At 40.7% G+C, this 27,295-nt stretch overlaps 2 protein-coding genes across 5 annotated transcripts in view; one reads left to right on the top strand and one right to left on the bottom strand.

Annotated features, from left to right (window-relative positions):
- mtmr14 (myotubularin related protein 14) overlaps positions 1-21,244 on the bottom strand; it is a 40,131-nt gene extending 18,887 nt beyond the window's left edge. Inside the window, exons 1-10 of the mRNA XM_044215556.1 lie at positions 20,019-21,244; positions 18,750-18,898; positions 12,784-12,892; positions 7,876-7,951; positions 6,723-6,783; positions 5,303-5,425; positions 4,393-4,466; positions 1,316-1,386; positions 1,148-1,222; positions 546-612 (exon numbers count right to left, since the gene is read on the bottom strand). Of these exons, the coding sequence (XP_044071491.1) occupies positions 546-612; positions 1,148-1,222; positions 1,316-1,386; positions 4,393-4,466; positions 5,303-5,425; positions 6,723-6,783; positions 7,876-7,951; positions 12,784-12,892; positions 18,750-18,898; positions 20,019-20,153 (940 nt within the window). The 5' untranslated portion in view covers positions 20,154-21,244. The remainder of the gene's footprint in view (positions 1-545; positions 613-1,147; positions 1,223-1,315; positions 1,387-4,392; positions 4,467-5,302; positions 5,426-6,722; positions 6,784-7,875; positions 7,952-12,783; positions 12,893-18,749; positions 18,899-20,018) is intronic.
- Positions 21,245-21,378: 134 nt separating this feature from the next.
- Positions 21,379-27,295, top strand: part of lhfpl4a (LHFPL tetraspan subfamily member 4a) — a 66,566-nt gene continuing 60,649 nt past the window's right edge. Inside the window, exons 1-2 of one of the 4 annotated variants that reach the window (XM_044215579.1) lie at positions 21,379-22,631; positions 22,725-24,033. In XM_044215579.1, coding sequence (XP_044071514.1) covers positions 23,628-24,033 — 406 coding nt within the window. In that variant the 5' untranslated portion in view covers positions 21,379-22,631; positions 22,725-23,627. Of the gene's footprint in view, positions 24,034-27,295 lie in introns of all 4 variants that reach the window. The other 3 variants (XM_044215568.1, XR_006380033.1, XM_044215590.1) reach the window with 3 other exon arrangements.

The following is a 27,295-nucleotide window of genomic DNA, read 5'->3' as shown; positions in this document are numbered from 1 at the left end:
TGAAGCATGTGACCTAAACGTCCACTGAAGCCTCCGCTCCTCTGAAGAGACGAAAAACAGTGGCAGACAAAATCATCAGATTTGTGTGGAGCAATGAGGGGACTTAACGTTCCTCTAATTAATACATCAAACAAACATAAACGCTATATTACCATCACCTTTTCTACATTGTTTTTCACCGCTTGAGCTTTGACTGGTGCTCATTTAATTACGTCATCTTGTTGCGCTCTCTTCTTCTGCAATGGTTTAATGGCACCCAACTGGAAAAATAGCGCCACCAGATGTTTATCCAGACGAACCAACTCCTAATAATCATGTTAGTGTGTAGGTAAACGTGCATTAATCAGCTTTTTTTGCAGATATTCTCGAAATTCGGTTAAAATTTGCACTACATTTGGATGGAAACCTAGCTATAGTCAGCAGTTTATTATTTACATATTATTATTAATATGTAAATTCTGCTGGGGGTATTAGTATAGTTGTTGCTCTGGGCCATAGCATTGCATAAACATTTGAAATATGTGACTTTAACCACCACCACCTACCATCACTGTTGATGATGTGAAGCAGCAGCTTCAGGTAGTTCTGGGTCTGCTCCACCAGGTCCCACGACTGAACAACACACATATATATGAGAGTAAATATGCTGTTGGTACAACAGAGAAATTAAAGCATTGGTTGCACAATAAGGTTTAAACCAGACCCCGAAAATCATCTTACACTACACTGTCTGGCAGTAGCATACAATATATTCTGTATCAGCTTGTTCTAGCTCTGTTTAACCAAATAAAATAATCAAACCTCTATCTTTTTTATGGTTGCACCATCATTTTATACACATTTCTCCAAAATTCAGCCTCACATATATGGTAGTTTTGGATTCTAAAATAAAATTACTGTATGTGGGTTTGAACAGTGTTTGGCTGCACAGTGTGAGTCAGTGAGGTTTAAACCACACTGTACCTATTAATGTATGTGTGCAGTGCAAGTGGTTATGAATCATGACCAAAGCACTTTGCAGGTTGGACAACAGATGGCACTGACACACCACAAATATTACAGAGCAAAAAACTGTGTCACAGCTGGTAGAGTGTGTACAGCTGAGTACAACAGAGTGAAGAAATTCAATGAAAAGAAAAGAGGTAACCTGGTATTGAGTCCAGTCAATGTTCAAGTTTTGAGTAAAGCACACAGGGATTGTCAAAGGAGCATCCACATAGTCCTGTCAGTGGAGACACAGTGACATCAGATTAATACAACAGAGCCAAGTTACTGTATAAATACAGACTGAACCGACTCAGAACAGTCTCTATACCTGATTCCAGTTGAACACCAGACCCTCTGCTGTGTAGTCTCTGTCTTTGTAGTCCTTAAAAAACTCACACCCTAAAAAAGACACAAAAATATATATATAATCACCGCGCATTCAACAGCCTCGGTCAAGATTTTTAACTGAAGCCATAGAATGTGGCCCTTATCTTCAAAATCCAAGTAATAAACACTTACTACTACTTTATTACTTTGAGGTCCAGCTACAAGCAAACTACATGGAAAATGAAGTCATCTGTTGTCATGTTTTAAATTACTCCTATCTCCAAATGACAGACAATGATTAGAAATGTTGAAGACTTCTGAGAACATCTCCATACTCTTCTTTTCTCAAACTTTCCTAACATGTCTGTGTGAGCTTCCTCTGCCTGCCCTGCGTTCAACTTTAGCCGTTTTCTTACATGGTGGAGAATATTTATTATATTATATTTTATAGTGGACAAACTGTGTTATTATGTTTTTAAGTCCTGTTTCGTGTCATTCAAAATTGTGTCATGTCAGATATGACTGGTATATTAAAAAAAAACACTTTGCCAATAATCTTAGCATCTCTTCTGGTCCATTTAAATTCTATAGTGATGAAACAGTGCATATTAATAATTGCTACTACTACTACTTTCTTTTAAGTGGTAATCTGCAGGATTTTCATGATCATTTTTGGTGATGTCTTTGGCACACAGCTACTGTATGTTTTTTGTAACGGACTTGTCAATTTAAGCTTTTTTGCCTTCTTTTTTTTGTTTAAAAAGGTGGGGTATGCCATTCTGGAGAACTCCAATACCATGACAAATACCATGATAAAGAGCGAACAACAACACAGCAGGTAATATAGCTAATGTTAGCTAGGTTGTGGGTTAGCAAACTGTCCTACAGCTGCTGCTGCGAAGCTAACAGCCAGAAAGACGAGACGGTTTCCCAGAGCAGCACAGCAGCTCCAGACAGCGATACTCACAACTCTCCTGCTACTATAGCTAACATCACAACAACAGCAGATCTTGGCAAACTAGAAAGTAAGCTGAATGTCCGTGGGCAAGTCATTTAACGTTACCTGACACACACATCATGGCTGGAATAGTGTTGTGTGGTTCGGTCCGAGCCACTTTGTTTATTTAGCATTTACAGAGCCAGGGCTGAGTACAAACACCGGGGGTTTTTTCTCAGCGCACACACTGAACGGACAGCTAGTGTACCGTGAGGAGATGAATCCGACGTGGATTAGAATCGCATACCCCACCATTAAGGGGTCTGTTCCAAGAAGCAAGTAAGGTATCTGGATAACAATTTTCCTTTTTTTGTTTTAAAAAGATTTGATAGGGGCTCCAGATTTTACTCAAATAGGCCACTTTTTTTTTTAAACACTTTTTTCTATTTATTCCAATCTAGGAAAATAAAACTCTGTGGAGTATCTTTTGTGTTTTTTGTCTTTGTGAGTCCCAGGGGGGTTGTTTTTGTAGCCACAACACCAAAATTACTGCACAGCCCAACGCTGTTCCTAAAGGCTTCGTTATGCAGACAGAAAACGCAAAGCAGTCAGTGGAGTGTATAGCCTGCCCAATACTGACTGTTGGAGGCTGATTCCAATATAGATATTATGGTGTTTAAAAATCTGTTAATGATATATTGGCTGTTTTGGTTTTTTTTAATAAATGCAACAACAAACAAACAACTTTCATGATAAGGTTTTGTTAAATTTATGTTTTTAAAAAGGTTCTGTAAATGAGATTCTGAAAATTAATAAAGCAGCAAACAACTATTTGCTATATAAAGATATAGTGGAGTAATGGTGTCCTGAGCAGAAGATGACATCACACCCCCTCTGCCTTTGTTGTTATCGCAGCCTCTCTGTCGCACGTGCATGTTAGTGCATGGGAGTCCCTTGTGTGAAACTGTTCGTCTGTGAGGACAGCTGTTTTTTTGTCATCTAATGCGGTGAATTAAGGATTTATTTTGACCAAACCTGAGTTGGTGAATGTTGGATTGTTGTTTATGTAGAGTTTGAATGAAGTGTGTCTGCGAGGTAAAATTATTATTTTTTCCAATGGAGTTTGGTGGCAGGAAAGAGCGCTATAACAGCTTTTTCTGGTTCAACAAAAAGGGATCTTACTGTTTAACAGAAAGGTCAATCTCTATAGGGATAATGTAGTCAGACACTTATGCTGAGATTTCACCGGGCACAGCTCTATAATGTGGCGTCTGCAAGCCGGTTTTGTTCGGTCCTCCAAGCGGCTGCATACCCCACCGGGAGCGTTTCAGATACAGAGCGGTTTGCCTGCCTGATGTTGTTGACTTGGTCCTTTTTCCTTAACTTTTGTGCTTCTACCGTGGGTAAACAGGCTACGTAGTTAAATGGTTTAATTTTTTCTCTGTTGTAGTTGTGTTTTTTGTTGAAATACGATTGGGAATCTGCACAGGGTGTTTTATTTTGAAAATTGACCAGATTCTCTATCCCGTTTCAATGTCTGACAGCCCGTTTGCGGCTGCCGGGTGAGGCGTAGAGCCAGAATATTTCAGTGAATTAAGGGTTTATTTCGACCAAACCAGAGTTGGTGATTGTTGGAACAGTTAATAGACTAACAAAGACGGTTTTGGTGAGTTTTATTTTGTTTCTGTCCAGTTTGAATGAAGTGTGTTTTGCGATGATCTGCAAGGTAAAATTACTGTTTTTTTCAATGTAGTCTGGTGTGCCGTAGAGCCCGTTTGTTTTGGTCAAAGATGCTGGTGCTCTAGTGTGACATTTAGTGGTAGTGAATGTCTCTTACAGCTCCTTTAAAGAATTGTGACCAAGATATGTAATGAGGTGGATTTTTTACAGTGTAAAAATAAACTTGTCAATGCTCTCCAGTGGAATATCTATGCAAGTGTGACACTGTTTCGTTATTACCTCATAGAGATCTTTGGCATTTCTGTACCACAGTCTCGTGTTACTCGTCATACTGCTGAAATATACACCAATAAATATATAACTGCAATAAGCTAATATTGGCTAATAAACAGTATCGGCCTGGGCAATTTATCGGCCTAGCTGTAGTGGAGTGACTGAAAAACCTAACGGTAGTTTTTTACCTGGGTAAGGCACAGAGAGCAAGGTGAAGTCTGCATAGCGTTGGGCCTTGTCCGCCTTCTCAGAGGATGTCACACTGCAGAGACAGAAAGAAAGACGCAAACAGCCAAATGAGTTACATTGTGAGCATTCATGGGCATGTACAGTATTTTAATACACAATCCTTTTACACAATACAGGGCCATTTTATTGGCCAAAATGGCTTATCACAGGTATAGCAGTCTCAGTATATATTTTGGGTCATATGCAAAAAGACACTGCTGGCATTAGGGCTTTATTATACATTTTGTGAAACACCCACTCTTAATTGTTAGTGTGTTCTTGTAATTCGGATTTAAAAGTAATACATTTTATTGAAGTTATTTCAAGAAACATCCATCATTAAACTGCTGTTATAAAGAATAATTGTTCACTGCCTGTTTCCTGCCTTTCTAGCAATAACATTATTCCATGTTATTCCTTATATCCTTCTTTAGTTTGTCCTGGCATGTTACTTGCTCTTTTGATCATTCACTGTGCATTTTCAGTCAAACATCTGTAGTTAAGTATACCCCAAAATAGCACCAGTACCATCTGTTCCACATGTAACCTAACAACTGCATCTACAGTGGAGTAGCCCCTAGAATACCAAGAATGAGGTGACAATGATTACCAAGCTCTATATACATACAGTTTGATTCAATTAAACCAAATCTCAAGCATCCCAGCTTAGACATAATCACAAGCACACTGCATACACCCAGACTCCTAACTCAATTCATGGCATAATCTGCAAAAATCTGAAGACAAACACAAATACACTGAGTCAATAGTCAGATGCCTCCCATAAGGTTTCTTCCTACAAAGTGCAGTGGAAACAATGACCTAAATAACATCCAGAATGTGGATGAACTAGTCCGTGCTGTTCCTTACTTTAGGCCAAACTTAACCTTCTTGTTCTCCACCATCAGGTCACAGATGTAGCGAACCGAGAGGTAACGTAGCAGCTTAATGTCGTGGCCTCGAACCTTGTCAAACAGCTGGGAGTCCCCATTCCTGAGAAGAGGGAACAGAGGGAAGGAGGGAGGGACATAGAGTGTGAAAAAAGTAGAGGAGGACAAAGGAGGAGGAGAATTAATAAGAGAAAGATTGATAGAAAAATTGACTTTCTCTGGGTAGATGTTTGACTTTGATGAGAAGTTCAACAATTGTCTTTCAGTCAGTAACGTATTACTTTTTAACACTTCCATTGAGGTCATTCATTGTTGTCACTAGGGGTGTAAGCGGTACATGTATTTGTCCCAAACCATTCGGTACAGGCCGTTCGGTTCAGTATGAGACTTCCTCGGATCAGTACGCCCTGTGACCCAAACTATTACTGTCAAAATAGTCTATTTATGTCGACTACTTGCACGCACGGAACAGAAATTCTAGAGCGCGAATTTTACCAGGAACGTTTTGGCAGCGCACCAGTTCCTGCTGTAGCATGCTAGTCGGCTTAGCCCAGTTAACCAGGTTAGTCAAGCTCATGTAGTGTTGCTGCCTCCGAATGGTAAACACAAATGAGAGACCAGCGCTGGAGGATCCTCCCATGACATTTAGATCCACTGAATGGGAGCATTACAGTTTTCCGGTTGTTACGATGGGTAACTACGAGTGTCAAACTGTATGCCGACAATGTTCAACTGAAGTCGGGTATGTCTGTGGAAACACTCATTTACAACAGCATCACCCGAATGTGTTAATTATCGGAACGAGACAAAAACAGGCTGGAAGGCGAGTCCTTCTCCCCACAGCATTCAGGCAGCCTCTCACTGCAGATTCGGACCAAGCCAAAGCAATAACTAAAGCTATAGGAATGTTTGTCGCTACAGATACGTGACCATACGCGGCCATAGAGAATACAGAATTTAAGCATATGGTCAAAGTGCTTGAGCCCCGCTACAATGTTCCTTCACGTGTACATTTCTGCATTTCACTTAGTCCGTTGTGCTGCCCTGTATAAACGAGCACAAGCTGCAGCTGTTCAGGAATTATCAACAGGTCAGAATCTTACGATGGAGCATTGCTGACGTTTGTGTTATTTATTTTTTCTTATTGACAATATGACAGTATTTGAGTGCATTAACTGTTACAGCAAGAATCATGGCCAAGGAGTGACTGTTGAATGTTTACATTTTTCAAAATTTTCCTTGCAGTACCGAAAACATACCGAACCGTGACCCTAAAATCGGGGTATATACCGAACCGTGACAACCCCTAGTTGTCACAAGTGATTAGTGTCACACCCTGATTTAGCCAGACCAGTGTCTCATTTCATTGTACACTAATCTAGTTAAAGTGATTTGATTACCTGACTGCACTGTCATCCTCTGGAACCTCCTCAGACTCTGTCCACGTGTCATCAGTGCCCCCTAGAAAAAACATAAGTGTACAAGATGCATATCTTCACTCAAAATGGGGCTCATGACAAGGACTCAAACTCTGTAAATCATTCAAACTTAGAATAATTGTAATTTCAAACATAGCCTACCTTGTTGGTTTTAAGGTTGAAAACAAGTTCAGTTTTAAATATAATATCTTCGCTAGGCAAATTTTAATGCAGATATTAGGGACACAATTGTGCTGGAAATAGGCACTGAATATGAGCAATTGGGAAATTTGTGATTTAACATTTGAAATACATAAAATTACAGACTACTGCTATTACTGTCATCTTAGCCTCCTCTTTTATACTTAAATAATACATTTAGTCATTGAATGTTTATTTTTATAGAGACAAGTATATAGAATGTTATATTAGAGCCCAACCAATGAATCCGCTGCCTGATATCACCTGATTTTAGCTTATCACAGATATATCGGTATTAGCATATATGATGGCCCAAAAGTAACAGGAACTTGCAGTACAGAAACACACAAGATATGTTCGAGGTAGTTTAGACACAGTGTCTCCATTACATAAGTTTGTATGCATTTATGTTTAAAAAACTAATATTGGCTAGTATATTATTACTGAATTTTATAACTCTCAACATCTGTATGTCTTCAGCAATTCAGTATGTGTGAGGCTCTAGGATGCAGTCTACATTCCAAAGCTTGACAGTATACTGATTTCATGTATACTTGAAACTGCAGCCAACATTTCCAAAGGCATACCATGGTGCTTTGCATTTCTAACTTGCTTCAGACAGATTATCTATCAAAATAAACATGTTAGGTTTATTTTTTTGTATCCTTTTATCATCATTTCATCATATTACAGTACGTCCTGGAAAGAAACATTTCTTCGCCAGTCATTTAAAGGAACATTAAGTCCCAATAGGAAAAGTTTGACAGCTGTCTGACAACTGCTGCAACTATTCACACATGAGCACACATGGAACTGAAACGTCCAATGAAAATAAGTCGGCCACAACTTCCCCTGTTTAGGCTAAATTTAAGTGTGTGTGTGTGTGTGTGTGTGTGTGTGTGTGTGTGTGTGTGTGTGTGTGTGTGTGTTGTACCTGAGAAGATGTAGTTGTAGCCTGTGCGTCCATATAGCTCCCCCCATCCTGCCAGAGTGGACGACCGGCAAATATGCTGCAATGAGGAAGAAAGGATACTGGATCAGACAGTGTTGTTTTACTGCTCATACCAGCATGCTGTTACAATAATTAATATCTTGTCACCTGCCCAGCCTAAACATACAGAAAAGAGGTAGTGGCGGCCACAGAAAATCTGATAATTTCATTCTAAGAAGTTGTGACACTTGGAGGTATTTCTTATTTTAGCTCCATAACCAGCCCTGATTGTATCACTGTTACAGTGTGTTTTAGTACAAGTTGCAATGCTGCTACTGTCTTCGAGTACAGTTTCATAATACACTATTCTTCCGATCTGAACTGGGCTATGTTTACTTTTAAGTAACTAAAATATGTTGTTTTAATTTCACATTTTCTGCAGCAGTCATCGTAAGGTTTAAATGTACAGAAAACTCAAAACAGTGCATTTGTAACTAAATAAGTATTGATGGTCTTGCCAATAGCTCTTAACGTGTCATCAGTTGCTGTTAATTGTTCCCATGTCAAAAGAAGGTGTCTTCCCAGCAGCTGTGTAGTAGTGAAAAATGCACCAAGTATTACAGGTGAAATGTACATTTGGCATAATTTGTTCCCATAAAAAATCATATTTCATATTCATTTATTTATATATTTATATATATATATATATATATATATATAGCCAACCAGTCAATTTGTTGTTTACATCCATGTCTGTCCAGACTCATATAAAATAGGTAGCGAATACTTGGAAGGAATTGAATAAAAAAAAAAAAAAAGGTATAAAGTGTATTTTTTGGCTAAATGGAAGTTATCACTATATTGATGATACATATGATTCCAGTGAATATACATTGTTGAACTGATTAATGAAGGATTATCATAGATGTATTGGATAAACAGGTACACATGTACTTCATTACTATGTAAAGATGGATTCTTATAGAGTATAGCTACACAAAATGTCATGCTTTTGTTTTCTCCTGGCATTTTTAGAGCCTCTCTATGAGCTGCAGCTGAAACTAACTCACTCACTCACTCAAAGGATCACGATTAGCTAGGCGTGCTCCAATATGTTGTTTGCAGTCATGTGATTCAATTCAATTTATTTATTTTTCAGTTAAATTTTATTTATATAGTCAGAATCAGAATCAGAAATACTTTATTGATCCCCGTGGGGAAACTCTTTGTTACAGTAGCTTGCCTTTACGTCAGTGCACACAGGAGAAAGTACTAGAAAATGATATGATACACTATAAACACTATAAAACAGGTCAGAAATAAATTAAGTATCATGTCGGTATAAGTATAAGATAAACTAAGTGTCGAGTACCAAGTGGGTTTACCGGTTGATGATGAAAGTACAGTATAAATACAATGTAACTAATTATGTAATAAATAATGGTAATAAGCAGAGGTGCATGTACTGTCGAGAGTAATTGAGGTATATAGTATCAGTAACAATAAATAAGAAAAACTAACAAGGGAAAACTAATATTGCACGGGAGTAGTACACAGAATATTGCACAATTAATATTAATTATGGTGGAGATGTAATGCTCAATGTCCAGTTTAGTGACCTAGGGTCAAACAGACTAACCCTTAGAGGGAGGAGTTAAAGAGTTTGATGGCCACAGGCAGGAATGACTTCCTGTGGCGCTCTGTGGTGCTTTTTGGTGGGATGAGTCTTCCGCTGAAGGTGCTCCTTAGCTTGACCAGCACGTCATGGAGCGGGTGGGAGACACTGTCCAAGATGGCATGTAGTTTGGCCAGCATCCTCCTCTCTGACACCACCGCCAGAGTGTCCAGTTCCACCCCCACAATGTCACTGGCCTTACGGATCAGTTTATGGCCTTACGGATCAGTTTATTATTAGTGCCAATTCATAACAGAAGTTCTCGTATTGCACTTTTCCTATACAGCAGGTCTAAACCATACTCTTTATAATAATATTTACAGAGACAAATCCCACCATGAGCAAGCACTTGGCGACAGTGGCAAGGAAAAACTTCCTTTAAGTGACAGAAACCTCAGGTAGAACCAGACTCAATAATTCCAATGACACTCGAAATTCAGAATGAGGCAAGGCATGTATAGCACATTTCAACAAGGCAATTCAAAGTGCTTTACATAAAACATAAAAGGCATCAAGACAAGGCAGGAAGTGAAAGGCAGAAGGGACGAGATGGAGGAAAGCTTGTACTGTGCTAGTTATTGTTTACTCACTGTGTTGTCTCAGTCAACTTGTGAAATCTGGAATCGCCCAATTCATTCTTAAATTGCAGCTGAAAACCGATTTTTGAGGTCACAATGGCATTTGACCTTTGAGTCAAAAGTGTCCAAATGGCCAAAACAGTGTTTTTCCAAGACATTATTCACAGTGAAGTGAAATCACTTCATCATTGTATCCAATTAAACTTCTGTGTTTATTCTTGAGTTATGGCCAAAAATGTGTTTTGTGAGGTCACAGTAACCTTAAACCACCAAATTCTAATCAGTTCATCCTTGTGTCTAAGTGGACGTTTGTGCCAAATTTGAAGAAATTCCTTCCAGGCGTTCCTGAGATATTGCGTTCACGAGAATGGGATGGACAGACAGACAACCCGAAAACATAAAGCCTCTGGCCATGGCTATCGCTGACAGAGAGGCATAAAACGGCAATTTGCATGACTGATATTTGTATGATTTTTTTTGCCAGAACTGGATACCAAACAAACCAAACTGGTGCACCAGATTTAATGCAGGAGGCAACGCGGCGGCTTCATTGTTAGAATTTCGTTTGCATTGTTACATAACACATCCCTCAACCTCTCTCTGCCTCAAATACACATTGGGCTTTTCTCAATCTGTGTTCTTGTCTGTATTTGCGTTCTTGTGTCCTTGTGAAATGTCATCTTTTGCGGCCAAAGTACCGTCCCAATACAAAAGTTTGCATTTTGCCAAGAACGGTTAAAATTCCCGGAAGTGTTCAACACGCCCATTTTACCGAGGATGCATCGGTTGATAACTTGTATGAACTTGACAGCACAAATATCCCAGCATTCCTTTCGGCATTGAAGTGAAGAGCGGAAAAGAGCAGCCAACAACAAAGTTTTTTATGCTACTTCATCACTAAATTCACTTCAACTGTGTAGATTTCGAATATTGGCAGTTTTACGAAAATTGATGGCGAATTGAAAATGTGCTCCACTGTTTTTGGAGTTGAGAAGCTCCATAAGCGCCTGCGGGGGTAGCTAGCTAGCCAGCCGGCCAGTCACGCTCACAGACCGGTCACAGACCCCTCTTGCCCCACAGTCACACCGACCACTGCAGCCAGTGCAGCAGACGCCTTAACAGTAGTGCACAGAAGCCGTTTTGCCTGTATTTGTCCCACCGTTCCTATCACATCTACCGCATCAAAACAGGAAGAAAGCGGTAAAGTAGTAAAGCCCTCCTCTTGCTTGATTTGATTGGCTGCCTGGGCTTTTGCAAAATGATGACATTGATGAGCAGTGTGACTCCACACCTTGCACTGAAATTTTAACTTTTATGCGCGTCTAAAAACTGCTAGAAAAATGAGAGGAGCGCACGCCAGGTGCGCCATACCACAGGAAAACAATGGTCTTGATGCCGGACACGTTTCTAGCAACGCATCTCTGTGTGATCAGCCCTTAACCCTTGGGATTCCACCGGCAAAGCTGCGTCGCGGCCGCTGGAGCTGATCGCTGCCATTCTAGACAATGCTTGTGATCCCACCTGAAGCGCCGCAGCGCATTTCAGAAGCGTCCCAGAAGCAGCTCTCCCCTCTGCTCCGCGGAGAATACGTGGCGGGTCTATTTTTAACAGAAGCCACGTGAAGCTGCACAAAGCAGATGAACCGGGCAGGAAGTCAGACACAGAAACGGCATAGAGAACACCCTGTGCTTGCTGGGATTCCACCAGGCATGGCTCTATAATGTGGCGTCTGCGAGCCGTTTTTGTTCCGTCCTCCAAGCGGCTTCATACCCCACCGGGAGCATTTTGCCTGACCAACGTTGTTCATTTGTTGATTAGGACCTATTTCCTTGACTTTTGTGCTTGTACCGTGGGTAAGTAGGCTACGTAGTTAAATGGTTTCTATTTTTATCTCTTAGTTGTGGTTTTTGTTCATACATGACTGGGATTCTGCACAGGGTGTCATATTTTGAAAAGTGACCGGATTCTCTATGCCGTTTCTGTGTCTGACTTGCTGCCCAATTCATCTACTCTATGCAGCTTGATGCAGCTTCCGTCAAAAATAGACTTGCCGGAATTCACCACGGAGCACAGCGGAGAGCCACTTCTGAGATTCTTCTGGGACGCACTGCGGCACGTCCGGTGGGATCACAAACATTGTCTAGAATGGCTCCGGTGGAATCCCGGGGTAAGGCAGTCTCATTCCTTTTCATTTTTGCCTTTATTTGTTCACAGTGAAGACAGAACAGGGGACATTGCGATTGCACGGTACACATCTTAGACCACAATGTTATTAGAAAGCCTGTCTTCAGGATTTCTGCATCTCATGGAAATGCTTATACTGCTCTGGTGTTTGGCCATCCATGAGAAAAGTCAGAATAAACATTGTTGTGTAACTTGAAATGCTTTGCACAGCACATCACATGTATACCTATCTACACATCTCAATATTGGAGACAGAAAGAAACAAACACAGTCTCTGTTGAGTCTCTGTTGAAACTGGAATTTACACTGGTAATTCCCGTTACTACTAGTATAGGAATTTACACCAGAAAAAAATAAAGTGAGGATTTTAACACAATGCCTTGACAATTGTCAGCTTGTTTAAAGAGAAAGTTGAATGTAATTGACATTAAACCCTGAGCAGAGACTGCAGTTTTTCCAGCTGAGCAGCAGTACCTTGCCATTGTAGAGGATGACAGGACAGACGAACCTCCCTCTGCAGCGAGCCAGCTTACTCCGGTTCACCAGGTCCTGCAGCTTACTGATCTGCACTGTGCTCTCAAACCTACACATACAAACCACCACATGTTATCCATCAGTCAGTCTACTTAATCATTTTAATTTAATTTAGAACTTCATACAGAAAATGCAATTATAAAACCCTTGACATCACAACAGCACAACAGTCAGTGTTAACTACACACTGTAGAGTCAGCTGAAACAAGCTAACACCGCTGACACCTCCAATAAGATCAATTGTTCTTATTTTCTGTTTTCCTGTGAAAACGATTTGCGCCATTAGTGTTTCCAGGTCGTTTTTGTACAGACTTCTGTCCACAGTAAAACACCTGAACAACATAAAAACGGCTAAATCTCTTCTTCACCCTCTTTTCAGCCAACATCTGGTAAGGAGTGGGACAGACAGCCGTCTGAACAAATCATTATTTCGTGGTCGAGACGTCATCTGACAAAATCAACATAAACACAGGTTAATGATAACAGCTCTGCTGTGTGGTCGGCTATATTGACATTTAAAATACGGGATTACAGAAAAAGTTAGAGACGAAAGTTGTCTTCTCAACTCTGCTGCCACACAACCCCCACCTGTTACACAGCCGATTATCAGCGCTAGACTGGTAATCTGGCATTCCGGGCATTTTCCCGGTGGTCTGACGCATCTTGGGGGCCTGTTATTAGCAATTTTTTTTTTTTTTTTTTTTTACAATGACCGGCCCATAAAGCAGTGGCATTGGCCCATTGGTTAATTTAATAATGACACTAGGCTGCCAGCCCTCCCCCTCTGTTTCTCGTATCAGATGTCGAAACATCTGTGGAAAAAGGAGGGTGTGTTTGTCAATTGTCAAGATGGATAAGCAAAAATGAAAGAAGGGGGGTGTTGTGTGAAGTTGTGGGCAAAAAAAAATTAGAATCTAGATGCGGATGCCGCCAAATGTGCAAAATAACAGATACGTTTGTTGCAGAGGCTGCTACAGCGACAGCGATAGCGTTAGTCGCCATTATGCAGCAACAGGTGGAAGGAGAAGAGGTGGCTGGCCAGATGAGCAGCAGGCGTGTGACAGGGAAGCTGAGGATCTGAGTGAGCAGGAGAGTGTAGCTGAAGTGTAGCAAATAGCATAGCAAAAGCTATTTGGCATTGAGGCATTGTTTTTCTAGCCTAGCATAGATCCCTAATGCTGTTGACACCGGCTGGCTAAGCAGTAAGTGACCTAGGTCCATATTGCATCATAATCAGTGGTGGAAGAAGTGTTCAGATCCTTAAGTAAAAGTAGCAATATCACACTGTGAAAAAACTCCACTACAAGTAAAAGTCCCGCATTCAAAACCTTAAAAGAATGGAAATATTATCAGAAAATGTAATTAAAGTATCAAAAGTACTCATTATGCAGTAAAATGCTCCCTGTCAGTGTTTTACTATTATATATGATGTTTTTGGATTAAAATGACTGCTGCATTAATGTGTATGTTGCATTTTACTGCTGTAGATGTTTAAGGTTGAGCTCATTTTAACTACTTTATATACTGTTGGGTAGTTTAATCTACAGCAATGCATCATGGTCTATAAGAACATATGTTTGTAGGGTCGCTGTCCTATGAGAACCACGTATCTCTACAAAAAATCTACTTTTCAAGAGCTCAGAAAAACAGCTTTACAAACAGCGTTACAAAGCTGAAAACAGCAATTTTCAGCTTTGTAACGATGCATTTTTCAGCTGATCGGGGAGGGAGGGGTTAAATAATTTATTTAGCTTAAGAAGTAGGAACATTTTCTCAACCCATAAAGGAATGCATCATCCTTCAGTTTATCACAAACATTCAAGTTCAAAATCACAAAAAATGTAGTGGAGTAAAAAGTACAATATTTGTACCTCGAATTTGTACTTAAAGGTCCAATGTGTAGGATTTAGCGGCATCCAGCAGTGAAATTGCAGTTTATGACCATTAGAAAGCCGTTCGCATCACCCTTCCCTTCCATGCATGTAGGAGAAACTACGGTGGCTGCGAAACTCGCGAAAAACGCAAACGGCCCAAACTGGAGCCATTCTTTGGTTTGTCCGTTCTGGGCTACTGTAAACATGGCGGTGCAATATGTCGACCTCCGTGGAAGGGGAACCGCTCCCGCTGTAGATAAAAACGGCTTATTCTAAGATAATGAAAACACAATGATTCTTATTTTCAGGTGATTACACACTAATTAAAACATACTTATAAGTATTATATTCCATTTCTGCCAATAGCTCTTCCAAAAAGTTACACACTGGACCTTTAAGTATGGTAAATTAACTCAGTTACGTTCCACCACTGACCATAATATTGTTAAAATGATTAGGCTAAGGGTTCCCTTGATAAAGATGCACGAAAAGGCTGTTACATCTATAGATCTACTGTGCTAAAATATATGCCTGCATATGTATTAGCCTAGTACAGGGAAAAAATTGTTTTAACAAAGATGTCTTGTTTATTTTCAGGCATGATATACAGTATATGTTATGGATAACTGTTATTACTATCTGTGGTGTAATGTAGACTGACACGGAGCCTACTCCAGACCTTTCTCCACCTACAGCATGATCAAACATGCAGAGACTATAACTGTAGTTAAAACTCCCCAAAACAAACAAGCACAGCCTTTTAATTGGCCTATCACATAAACAGGTCTACTACTCCTCTCTGAACGTTAATATAAAACAAAAAGGTGCTCTATTAACTGTGTAAACACTTTATGCAATAGTCATCATCAATATTTGGATACTTGAAATCTGTATGAACGCAAGGATGGTGTACTGGTGGGTGGTGTTCGACCGATTGTGGCTGGCCGGTCTGGGCCAAAAATGCCAGGGCTGATTTTTTGTCCCAGTCCAGCCCTGCCAGTTACTCTGCCGAGTATCAGCCAGTTACACCTCCGTTCAGTGTCCTCCTGCTCTCTGTTACAGTAACTGTGCTTTAATGCAGCCAAATTCAGGATATAGTTGTTCTCATTTACATATTTTTCTGTTTCTGTTGCCAGATGGCTGAACGAGTTTGAAATGGTTATTTGTTCACAGCCCATAAACACTACATGTGCCTAAACACTACCAAGCTGCTGCTTGATAAAATCATTATTTTATAATGTTGCTGTGTATTCAGCTATATTGGTATTTAAAATGAACAATCACAGAGAAAGTTAGAGGTGGCTCAAGGTTGTCTTCTTAACTTTACTGGCACACAGCCCCCGACCCTCACTGGGCTGGCTTACGTCATCATTTTGCAAAAGCTCAGTTTACCCTGTACACACTGAAACATCAAGCCGGCATTTTAATATTTAACAGTTTTGGGAAAGTTCCGTTTTGGGGGGAGAAAACCGCTCTCTTTCCTTTACAGAAAAAGATGCGTTTACAAATTTAACCGGCATAATGTGGACGTACTCTGAATGCTACAAATGAATCAATTATTGGCAGATGACTCAGCAGGCTTTTTACATCAACTTTTCATGTGAACTTATCAAATCAGTTTGGGCTGCAACTAAATATTATTTTTATTATCAGTTAACCTGTTGATTATTTTTTTTAATACCCAATTGTCTAGAAATGTCAGAAGATGGAAACTGTCCATCACAATTTGCAAGAACAGCAGTCTAACATCCAAAGATATTCAATTTATAAAATATACATAAGATATAAAACATGCCATTTATGTATAGATATATCTATATATATGTAGATATAAAACAGAGAAAATAAAAAAAATTCACATTAGAGAAGCTGGAACAAGGGTTGGGAGATATGACCAATTATAACTATCTTATTAATGTCAGAGTTAAGGCCATTGTGAGCAATGCTGCAAATATATTGCAATATTGAATTTTTTATTAGGGCTGCAACTAACGATTATTCTAATTATCGATTAATCTGACAATAATTTTCCCGATTAATGGTTCAGTCTATAAAATGTTGAAAAATTGGGGGGGGGGGTGCCATTTACAATTTCTCCAAGTGCACAATGATGTCTTCAATTCGCTTGTTTTGTCCAACCAACAAACAAAAACCTAAAGATATTACATTTACTGTAGAAGCTGAAACCAGAGAATGTTTGGCATTTTTGCTTGAAAAATGACTGAAACGATTAATCGATAATCAAAACAGTTGCCGATTCATTTTCTGTCGATCAACTACTTGATTATCGACAATTTTTTGCAACTCTAATTTTTATATAATTTTTGCATCAAAGTGATAAAGAACCTGGATTTTTCAGGTATCTAATTCACTGGATAATAATTCACCTCACTTGCCTCAGTTAAGATCAGTGTTCATGACTCCACCATAAGAAAGAGACTGGGCAAAAAAACAGCCCCAGACCGTCACACTACCACCACCATATTTTACTGTTGGTATGATGTTCTTTTTCTGAAATGGCGTGTTACTTTTACGGCAGATGTAATGGGACATACACCTTCCAAAAAGTTCAACTTTTGTCTCGTCAGTCCACAGAGTATTTTCCCAAAAGTCTTGGGGATCATCAAGATGTTTTCTGGCAAAAATGAGACGAGCCTTAATGTTCTTTTTGCTCAGCAGTGGTTTTCATCTTGGAACTCTGCCATGCAGGCCATTTTTGCCCAGTCTCTTTCTTATGGTGGAGTCATGAACACTGACCTTAACTGAGGCAAGTGAGGCCTGCAGTTCTTTGGATGTTGTTGTGGGGTCTCTGAATGGCTGAAGAAGAACAAAATGAAGACTTTGGAGTGGCCTAGCCAAAGTCCTGACCTGAATCCTATTGAGATGCTGTGGCATGACCTTAAAAAGGCAGTTCATGCTCGAAAACCCTCCAATGTGGCTGAATAACAACAATTCTGCAAAGATGAGTGGGCCAAAATTCCTCCACAGCGCTGTAAAAGACTCATTGCAAGTTATCACAAATGCTTGATTGCAGTTGTTGCTGCTAAGGGTGGCCCAACCAGTTATTAGGTTTAGGGGGCAATCACTATTTCACACAGGGCCATGTAGGTTTGGATTTTGTTTTCCCTTAATAATAACAACCTTCATTTAAAAACTGCATTTTGTGTTTACTTGTGTTATCTTTGACTAATATTTAAATTTGTTTGATGATCTGAAACATTTAAGTGTGACAAACATGCAAAAAAATAAGAAATCAGGAAGGGAGCAAACACTTTTTCATACCACTGTGAAACTAATATATATATATAGACTAGCATATAAAATTACACATACAGTAAGAGAGAATCTTAGCCAAATGGTGTTTTTGCTTGATAAAAGGCTTTATATATTTTTGTCAAATAAATTTCTGTCCATCAGCTTATAGATTGAAAAATAGTTTCAACACTACTACATACATGTCATCACAAAAAATACTGCCTAAAAACCCCTTTGTAAATATGTTTATTGTTCATTTTTCAGTTGACCTCAACTCTGTTGCCACTATGAATAATTGAAATGTTATTTCCCAGTTTATTACTTTATATCGTGGGACACATTATGCTGGGAAAAATTCTGTGCACATGGGTGATTTGCCAGACAATGAGCCTTTTTTAATATTGTACATGAAAGCCTTGGTTGTGAATAATGGTTTTGCTCCTATGTTAAACCACATCTTCTATTTTCAGCACTACAGTGGAAAATAGTTCAACTGCATTAATCAGCAGTGAGAAATAAGGATTTGTTGAATCACTGCAAATCATTTCCTGTTACTGGCTACAATGTGACCTCATGTGACAGAACAGTCACTTCACCCCTCTGCTGCATTGATGCGATCAGAGGGGCTGGAGATGGAGGCTGACCTCTGCTCCCTGCACCACACTAAGGTGCACATGATTAAAGGAGTGACACAAACAAACAAGAGGGTAATTGGTAACTGAGTGGACTGGACTTTGTATCGTAAAATGACGGATTGACTGAGTAGTGGAGAGGTACCTGTCTCTCTCGACATCTGTGCATTCATACTCCAGGAAAACTATCTGCCGGGGGTAATGGCCACAAACTTCTCCGTTGGAGTTGTGGATGATACTGTACTTGTAATCTCTGGCAAATAACTCCAAACAACGCATCTCTATCGCCTCCACCTGAAGGGAAACAAAAACAAAAGTTATGCTAGTGGTTTAAAAGGAACCAAATTTTTCATCTGGAAAATGACAGAACTTGGGAATGGGTTTTAGATCAAACTAAATGGATTATTAAACTGGGTCTAGCCACAGAGTCTAGATTCATCCCTATAGTTTGCATTATTAGACACTGATCATTCACATATATTGATATTCCATAATTTATATGGAAGGTATATCCACAAATATAAATCACATCAGGTAGCATTCAAGATCAATGTTGCCTCTAGCTTGATGACCTATTTATTACAATGACCAAATAGGATTTTGTCAGTCATCAGTCATGGATCTACTAAGCCCCTCTAAAGATAAAAGAAACACACTGTACAAGCAGATCTAAAGGTTCTCTGGCAGATAATGGCAAACTTAGATACAGACTCCCATATCTACCAGTAAAGCGAATGTCCCTTACCCATTCAATGTTACTATGCAGTGTGTAAAGATTAACACCAAGTCCTCATGTGTGGCATTTAGGATCATAAACTTTGAAGATGCTGGCACTGTAAGCAGGCACTTGCCCGATATAAGGTAGTTTTACTCTATTTAGCTGTCTACTCTTGAATCACTACATTTCAATGAAAATCTATTAATTTATTGAATTCTTGCTGACTGAGCAATAGCAAGTCGATGATACAATGTAATTTGAGAACTGCGCTGAATATATAGAAAACTAGATTCGATTGGGCAAGAATTAAATACACTTAGCAATGCGGTTTTTCAACAAAATCTCGTCCATTTTAGATATAAATGAAGGCTATGAGTACAGGAGAGGGGTTTCACCAGTAACTAAAAACACGCATGAAAATAGCCCCCGGTCTGAGGTAGAAACCATAAAAACGCCGTAAATGCATGGAAATTAAGTGCGGTTTGGTGGATCAGATATATGCCGAACTGAACAGTGGGTTCTTAAGATTGTTAAGAGGTCATATATCACTACCTACAGTGTATGTTGTTTTGCTGATGTACAAGGTCACTTTAATTTCCTTGATTATGCAAGGCAGTTCTGCTTTTCATCCCCACAAGAGAGAATGACAGATTGTCAAGTAGCTAAAGCACACCGAATGATGACGCCGAATCTTACCCGAGGAGTGACTTCTTTTGCTCTGTACTGCATCTTGGAAAACAAATCTATCAAATCCGCTATTTCCTCGCTCTTTCTGACCGACAGCCTGGAGGCCGTAAAGCCACCGGCCGCGGAGGGGGAGGCGGCCATCATAGCGCCTCGACCTGCGGTGATGGCCTCTAGTCGAACTCGACCTCCTTCAAACACCGCGGATCCTTGTCCTTTGGAACGGGAAGACCGACGAGGCCATCCCTTCCCAGCCAGCTTCTTCCTGACTGCCCGCTTGAGGGGGCCGGAGCCGGGGAGTCGTCCTGAATTCAGGGCACCGGCGAGCTGCTCCACTCTCCAAACACAAGCCGTTAGCCAGCCCGCACAGCCAGCCACTCACACCACGGCGACTGCTGCTACCGGAGTTAGCACGACTAGCTAACAGGCTAGTTCAGCTTCCCAGGCGTAGCTTGGTCGTTTCTACTAACTCAAAACCCTCGTATAACGTTACTCATTTGAGACAATTTCAGACCCTTGTAGTCCTCCACATCACCACTGTTTTGTTTGCGTTTCTGACATCTGGTGAAGTGATGCCCGACTCTCAGCACCACCTTACTGAACTCCGGTCAGCTGGACTCAGGAAATCTCCAGGATCCTTCCCGGCCTGCTCACGTTTAATCAATGTCACGTCTTCATGACTCTTAAATAACCACGACCGTGTCGATAAACGGATTCAAGTTATACAGTAGTCAACCCTGTGGCTGCAGGGTCTCAGTGCTGCATATGTTGTTGTGGAAGAAGTGCTGTGGAGGCTGGTGTTGCAATCTGTGTTCTACAGTCTGAAGGTACAACAGGCGGTAAACAGGAAGCTGACATGGCCACGTGACAGCCCTCGCCCCCTTTAAATGACGTTTGTTGTTGAACGAGGTGTGATGTTTTGGACTGTCTGTAGCCAGTTTGTTTACTCCGAAGATCTTTCCTGGTGCTGCAAACAGGTCTTTCTTGAAATCTTATCTACAAAAGGGAACTCATCCTTGGCGAATTTATCTATAACTTCTATTGTATTTTGTGGCTTACTCAACTCCCCTACTCCCCAATTCCCCTTGTCAAATGTTCAGGCTGTCCTAAACTGATAAGACAAGCAATATATTTAGTTTTCATTCTTTATCGGGAAACACAACTAACAAAATGTGACACAAATCAAAACACCAGTTCATAATTCCCCCCCATAACTTGAGACCTCCAGGACACATACACTGAGTAAGGACTGTATCTTGTGCCCAGCAGTTAAACTTTTAAAACAAATTTCCATATTCATAGATTCTAGATTGTTCAATTAAACAAGAAGGAGAAGGAGTAGATGTGCTTTTAAGACATTTTAATTGGGTAATTCTGTGGGGAAGCATATCAGGCACAAATTATTATTCAAAGCAGAGCGTTTTCATATGTCTTAAAACATGTCTCGAGGGGAACTTTAAATTTGCATTGACTGCATATATTTTACATTTAAATTCAGTGTTATGCAGTCCTGTGTTATAGAATGACAAATAAATGTACCTTGAATAAATATTATCAGTTTAGTCAGTTTAGTAGTTATTATTATATTGGTACTGATGATGATGGAATAACTTAAATAACTTAAAATGAAACAAATAATCTAAAATATTTAAATGCCCAATTCAAATATACAAATAGTCTCCTATTCACTAGTGAGAAAACGAGTCAGATTAATAAAGTATTCTCTAGGGAGTTGATGTTGATCTTTAATAACATCATTAAAAGAGTACTCCACAGATTTAGCATTGCGCTCCTATAACATTGTCAGACTCACGATGGACACTTTTAAAAAAGGATATAGGCCTAAATCGATGCAGCAGAACCAGAGATATCATCTTTTTTATTCCATACATTCCTCTGCCTTGTCAAAACCTAGTGCCTACATTAATATTCAAATATTCAACTATTATGCAATGAAATGAAAACATTTCCCAATTACAAATGACCAAATAACCCTGATGTCCATGGTGGAATCCTCAATCAACTCCACGTTAGGCCAAAAAAGCCACAATTTTAACCAGTAATTTTTAGTGTGTATGGTATTTACACAAATATCAGTCCAGAGGATCAGATCGGTGCAGCCTGGCCTCAGGTTTGGTGATATGAATAAACACACTTTAATTTAAGAATATGCAACATGAAAGCACAACTTCAAATGAAACAATGGTAAATGGACTGTGAAAGCTTTTACTACATATCACCCTATGCTCATCAGTTGAACTAATCATTCACACACAAGTTCAGTGTCTGGACCCAAGGACACTTCGGCGGCTGGGGGAAGCTGGGATCGAACCGCCGACCTTCCAATTGGTAGACGACCCGCTCTACAACTAAGCCACAGTCTCCCGGAAAGTCGTGAACGTCTTAAACGTTGACCCAGGTCCCCTCTTCAGTATTAGAAAATAAAACAGAACCTATTTTATGTCAATTGATATTTAGTGTCGCACATTGCCAATCAATTCTTTTACTAAATCAAATAACCACGTAACAAAACACAGTGGGCTGCGGCTTTCAGGCCAATTTCCTGGGTTTGTAATCCAGCCTTGATTGAGTTGCTGAAGGTCTCCTGGAGCTGGTTATTGTAAGGTAGAGGGTTCTAAATGCTCTTTATTAATGCCAACACTTATTTGGTCAGTGATGTGTAAATGAACCACAGATTTGTTCCGATTTCTGCAACAGCCTATCAAAAATGATCCACAGGCCGTCGGCGTATCTCGGTTGCGCGCACGGAGAGACTGGAGGAGGCACACTGAGAGAGGAGAGAAAGAGGGAGAGAAAGCCTACCCGGAGAGTGAGTGAGAGAGCCACAGCATCCAAAACCAGGCATGGGGGTGTCGGTGTGTGCAGTGTTGGAGGACTGATTTATATTTTTTATACATTTTTCATGCATACTCGGACTTTCGTCGTGTCAAATGTTCCTTTTTGGTCAAGTTTTAATTCTTAAGCATGTCAAAGGCTGCATCCGTGTCTTCCGTCATTTATTTTGGATGTGTCTTCATTTGCGGAGGATTCATCATCATCTCGGGGAAACTCGACGGGCGCATCTCATATCTTCTTTGAAACCTTCTGGGTCTGAAGGCACAGCAGAGCGGACACCTTAGGCGGAGGTGAAGTGCTGAAAGAAGACAATGCTGCTCATCCCGTCCATCACTGGCCGCTGCATTTGGCTCCGTGAGCTCGACTGTCGGCTCTGCTGTGTCTTTACGCGCTGAGAGGAGGAGGACAGGGGAGGCTTTTCCCGTCAGTTGAATCACGCTTCGCTACTGAATTGATTGACTGATCTGAGGGAGGGAGGGAGGGAGGGAGGAGGGGGAGAATTTGGATGTGAGACTAATCCAAAAAAGAGCAGGATCCAGATCTGCTGGTTGGTTGAGCTTCAGGGGACAGGGGAGACCAGCCACTGGACCTTTGGACATTTGTTGCGGAGGAATTTTTTTTAATTTTCTTTTTTTTTTTTAAATCATTTAATTTCATCCTTTCTACCTACGGATAAAGGAGGAAATAAAGGGAGATCAAGAGAAGAGGGAACATCAGGTTGACGCTGCTTTGCGGGGGGGGGGGCTGGGGGGGTGGGAGAGAAAAATGCTGCCTTCGCAAGAAGCCTCCAAAATCTACCATGACAACTACATGCGCAACTCCAGGGCCATCGGGGTTCTGTGGGCAATATTCACCATCTGCTTGGCCATCATCAACGTGGTGGTCTTCATCCAGCCCTACTGGATCGGCGACAGCGTCAACACCCCCCAAGCCGGCTACTTCGGCTTGTTCCACTACTGCGTGGGCAACGGGAACTCCAACCGGGAGCTCTTGTGCCAGGGCAGCTTTTCCGACTTCAGCTCTATCCCTTCGGGAGCCTTCAAGGCGGCCTCCTTCTTTGTGCTGATGTCCATGGTGCTCATCCTCAGCTGCATCGGCTGCTTCGCCCTCTTCTTCTTCTGCAACACCGCCACGGTCTACAAGACGTGCGCCTGGATGCAGCTGCTATGCGGTAAGGATAGAACACTTTGACTGGTTTTGGGGGGTCATCCCAACATTTTTGGTGGGGGATACCGTGAGGAGAGGAGCATCAGTATCCCCACCTCTCTGGCTAGGCTAAGGCTGCACCTTATCTCTTTGTCAGAAATGTCACCATAGCCCAGATCCTTCACAGGATGAGCGCGCGGGGGAGCACATCGCTCATTCTGCGCACGAACACTGCATGGGGGGACCTGTTCCTCATCAGTAGCGCACCCCCCTCTCTTCATGTCTCCTATGGGAGCCCACAGGTACTCCCCCTTCAGAAGAGAGCTGAAATGTGATCTTGCACTTGATGGAAAGATGAAAGAAAATAAGTCACCAAAATGGCATGTGAGGCATGCAGGTGTGTCCTTTGAGAGTTTGGTGACAAACAATTATATCTTAGTCATCAGTCATTATTCCATTGTCACCAGGCATGTTGCCAACATTAAGAGGTTTTGAGGCCTTGTTGGCAGACCCTGGTCTTCCCCAAAACCCCCATCATTTTGACACTGCCTGTTCTTCTTCATCTGGCTGGTTGAAAGAATGTGTAATTGTATGGAATTATGATAATGAAATGCCTTCAGCAGCGTTGCATCAGAGATCACAGCTTCTATTTTGGTTGCCATATCTGCCTACCAGATTAGCCTGCATTATGCATGATCTGCACATGCATTCCAATAATGTATCCCCACTGAGCGCATTCATTCATCTGTGCACAACTGAAACAAACTCCATGTAAAGGTTGTATTGTGTATGTAATTGTGGTGCAATAAGCTGTCAGATAGACACAGCTGAGCAGATTAAAGAGGGACATTGGAATAAAGACTTTCATCAGTGTCATGTGCAATGGAATGGAGTGAGGTTTTGTCAATATTGATAATTTTTCTTAAATCATATTTTGCTTTGGACCTCTCATCTTCCTCTCTACTGTCATAGACATGCAATATGTAGGTTATAAACTCAGTTGTGACAGATTCATGTAGTAGCAGTTACCTGTGTGTGTGTGTGTGTGTGTGTGTGTGTGTGTGTGTGTGTGTGTGTTTTCAATCCCAGGCCGGTATTCTCCCATCACTGAGCGTTGAAACAGATTTCATCAGTTCAGATGGAGCCTACAAGTGTTTCCCGCTAGCTCAGTCGACATCAAAGAATCCCCTGGCGGATTCCTAATCACACAAAGCACTAATTAACTAGACGTGATGCAGATGAAACTGGTCTCAAACGGGTTTAAAAAGGCACCAAGTGTTCGTGGCAAGTGGGAGATGGGTTTTGCCATGTTGAAGATGAGGTTTGATGGCTTTTTGTTGAGTTTTCTCTCTGTACTCAGCAAGATTATTTCACAAATCATTGCTCCAGTGTTCTCACTGACAGGGTCCACAGTACACAGTTGTGTGCGTGTGGAGGGAGGGGGTGGGAGGAGGGTTAATTGGGCATTGGTCTGGAAGGCCTGACATTATCTGGGAGGAGGTATTGATGGCTAGATTATTCCTTCCCACAAGGCAGCTGGAGCCGGGGCTGTGTTGATAGCAGTGGACTTGGAACCTTTAGAAAACATCGACTTTTTCTTGCACTCTCTGGCTCTCTGTGTCCTTAGAGAGAGAGAGGCAAGAAAACAATGACAGCTCGACGCAAAGAGAGGCATGAACGGATAAAGAAATGAAGAGATGGAGGAGAGGGTAAGTGAAAGAGTAGAACTCAAAAATAAAGGACAGTCGTCCAATAGACAGGTTTCCCATTTTCAAACAATCAGGATGTGAGTGCAGCAGGGGGGTAGAAAACATGCTGCCACAATGTCATGATAGCTTAATTAGGCTATGGACATTCTCAGTAGCCTATTGAGAAATGAACTTGCTGGTCACCAGTCAAAATACTGTTTAAAGGTAAATTTATTATTTGTATGCAGCATTTTCAAAACGTTTTACTACACACCCACCTTAGCCTGTCACCTCTGGCTAGCTAACATGACACATTAAATTCCAGTGAGAAACAGCAGCTAGTCGCAATGAGCAATGACAACGCTAACCAAGACTTTACTCACAGTGCTCTACAAGTAGCAAGAAGGTGTAAGTGTCCCTAAAACATCAACCGGCAGCATGGGTTAAAAGCACAGAAGCCCCCCTCACCCAAGTAACGTTAGCATAAAAAATAAAAAGTTGCTGTAGCATGAAGACAAAAGTCACATTAGCATATATTGTGTATAAAATTCCTGCAGTTGTTTTTATTATTTATTTGACAGAGCAGACGATAGGAAAGGGGGGCACAGAGAGAAGGGATGACATACAGCAAAGAGCCGCGGGCTGGATTCGAATCCAGAACGCTGCCGTAAGGACTCAGCCTTGGTACATGGTTTAGCACTGGTACTACCATGGCGCCCCAAATTCCTGCTGTTTGACTGCTGCACATGTTAAGAGCACATTCTGACTCGCTCTCTATGTAGATAAAAACGGATTATTCTAAGGTAATGAAAACACAACGATTTTTATTTTCAGATGATTATACACTAATGAAAACATACTTAGAAATATTATATTCTATTTCTGCCAATATCTCCATGGGATACATTTTTTAAATCAACATAATGAGAAAACATTTTTAATTAAAGTATCTGCAAAGTCATAAAATGTTCATACTGAATCTATCTGCAAAACGTTCACTAACAACATATTTCATATGTTTTCCTACAATGTCCACTTGTGGCAACTAAAACATGATTAACATTATTATGTTTCTGTTTAGGCAACTCAAAGCACTTGGTTAGGGGTTTGGTTAGGGTTAGGGAAAGATGGTAGTCTTAGTTAAATGCACAATGACTTGAAGGACAAGATTGGGCATGTCTACTTTTTCAATATTTAACCAAAACCACAATTTTTACCTAACTTCAGACAAAGTGTTTTAAAAAAAACAGTAAAAGTAAAAGTAGTAAATTAACATAATTTCTAAGAGCTGGGGTTGACAACTGTCAACAAAAAAGGAATAGGGCTCAATTTTATTCTCAGTAAAAACCTAGAACAGTAAACAGTGGGTTATGTGTGTGTATGCATGGTATTCTTCTTTTTTTAACATCAAAATGCTAAACGATTAATAATCATATAAATCAATCATCCTCATTCAGGATGTTCATAGGTTATTTCTGTCCTCTCCCTGTGCCTCTGACCATCGCTACCACCTGTGTACTGCTGCATGTCATGTCATCAGGTGTGTCTTGGGCCATTAGGCAACATTATGAAGGAGAGCTTCCTTTCTGGGGAGTCAAT

This window comes from Siniperca chuatsi, linkage group LG2 (genome assembly GCF_020085105.1).
Source record: "Siniperca chuatsi isolate FFG_IHB_CAS linkage group LG2, ASM2008510v1, whole genome shotgun sequence".
NCBI lineage: Eukaryota > Metazoa > Chordata > Actinopteri > Centrarchiformes > Sinipercidae > Siniperca > Siniperca chuatsi.
This window is presented reverse-complemented; position numbering and strand designations above follow the sequence as displayed.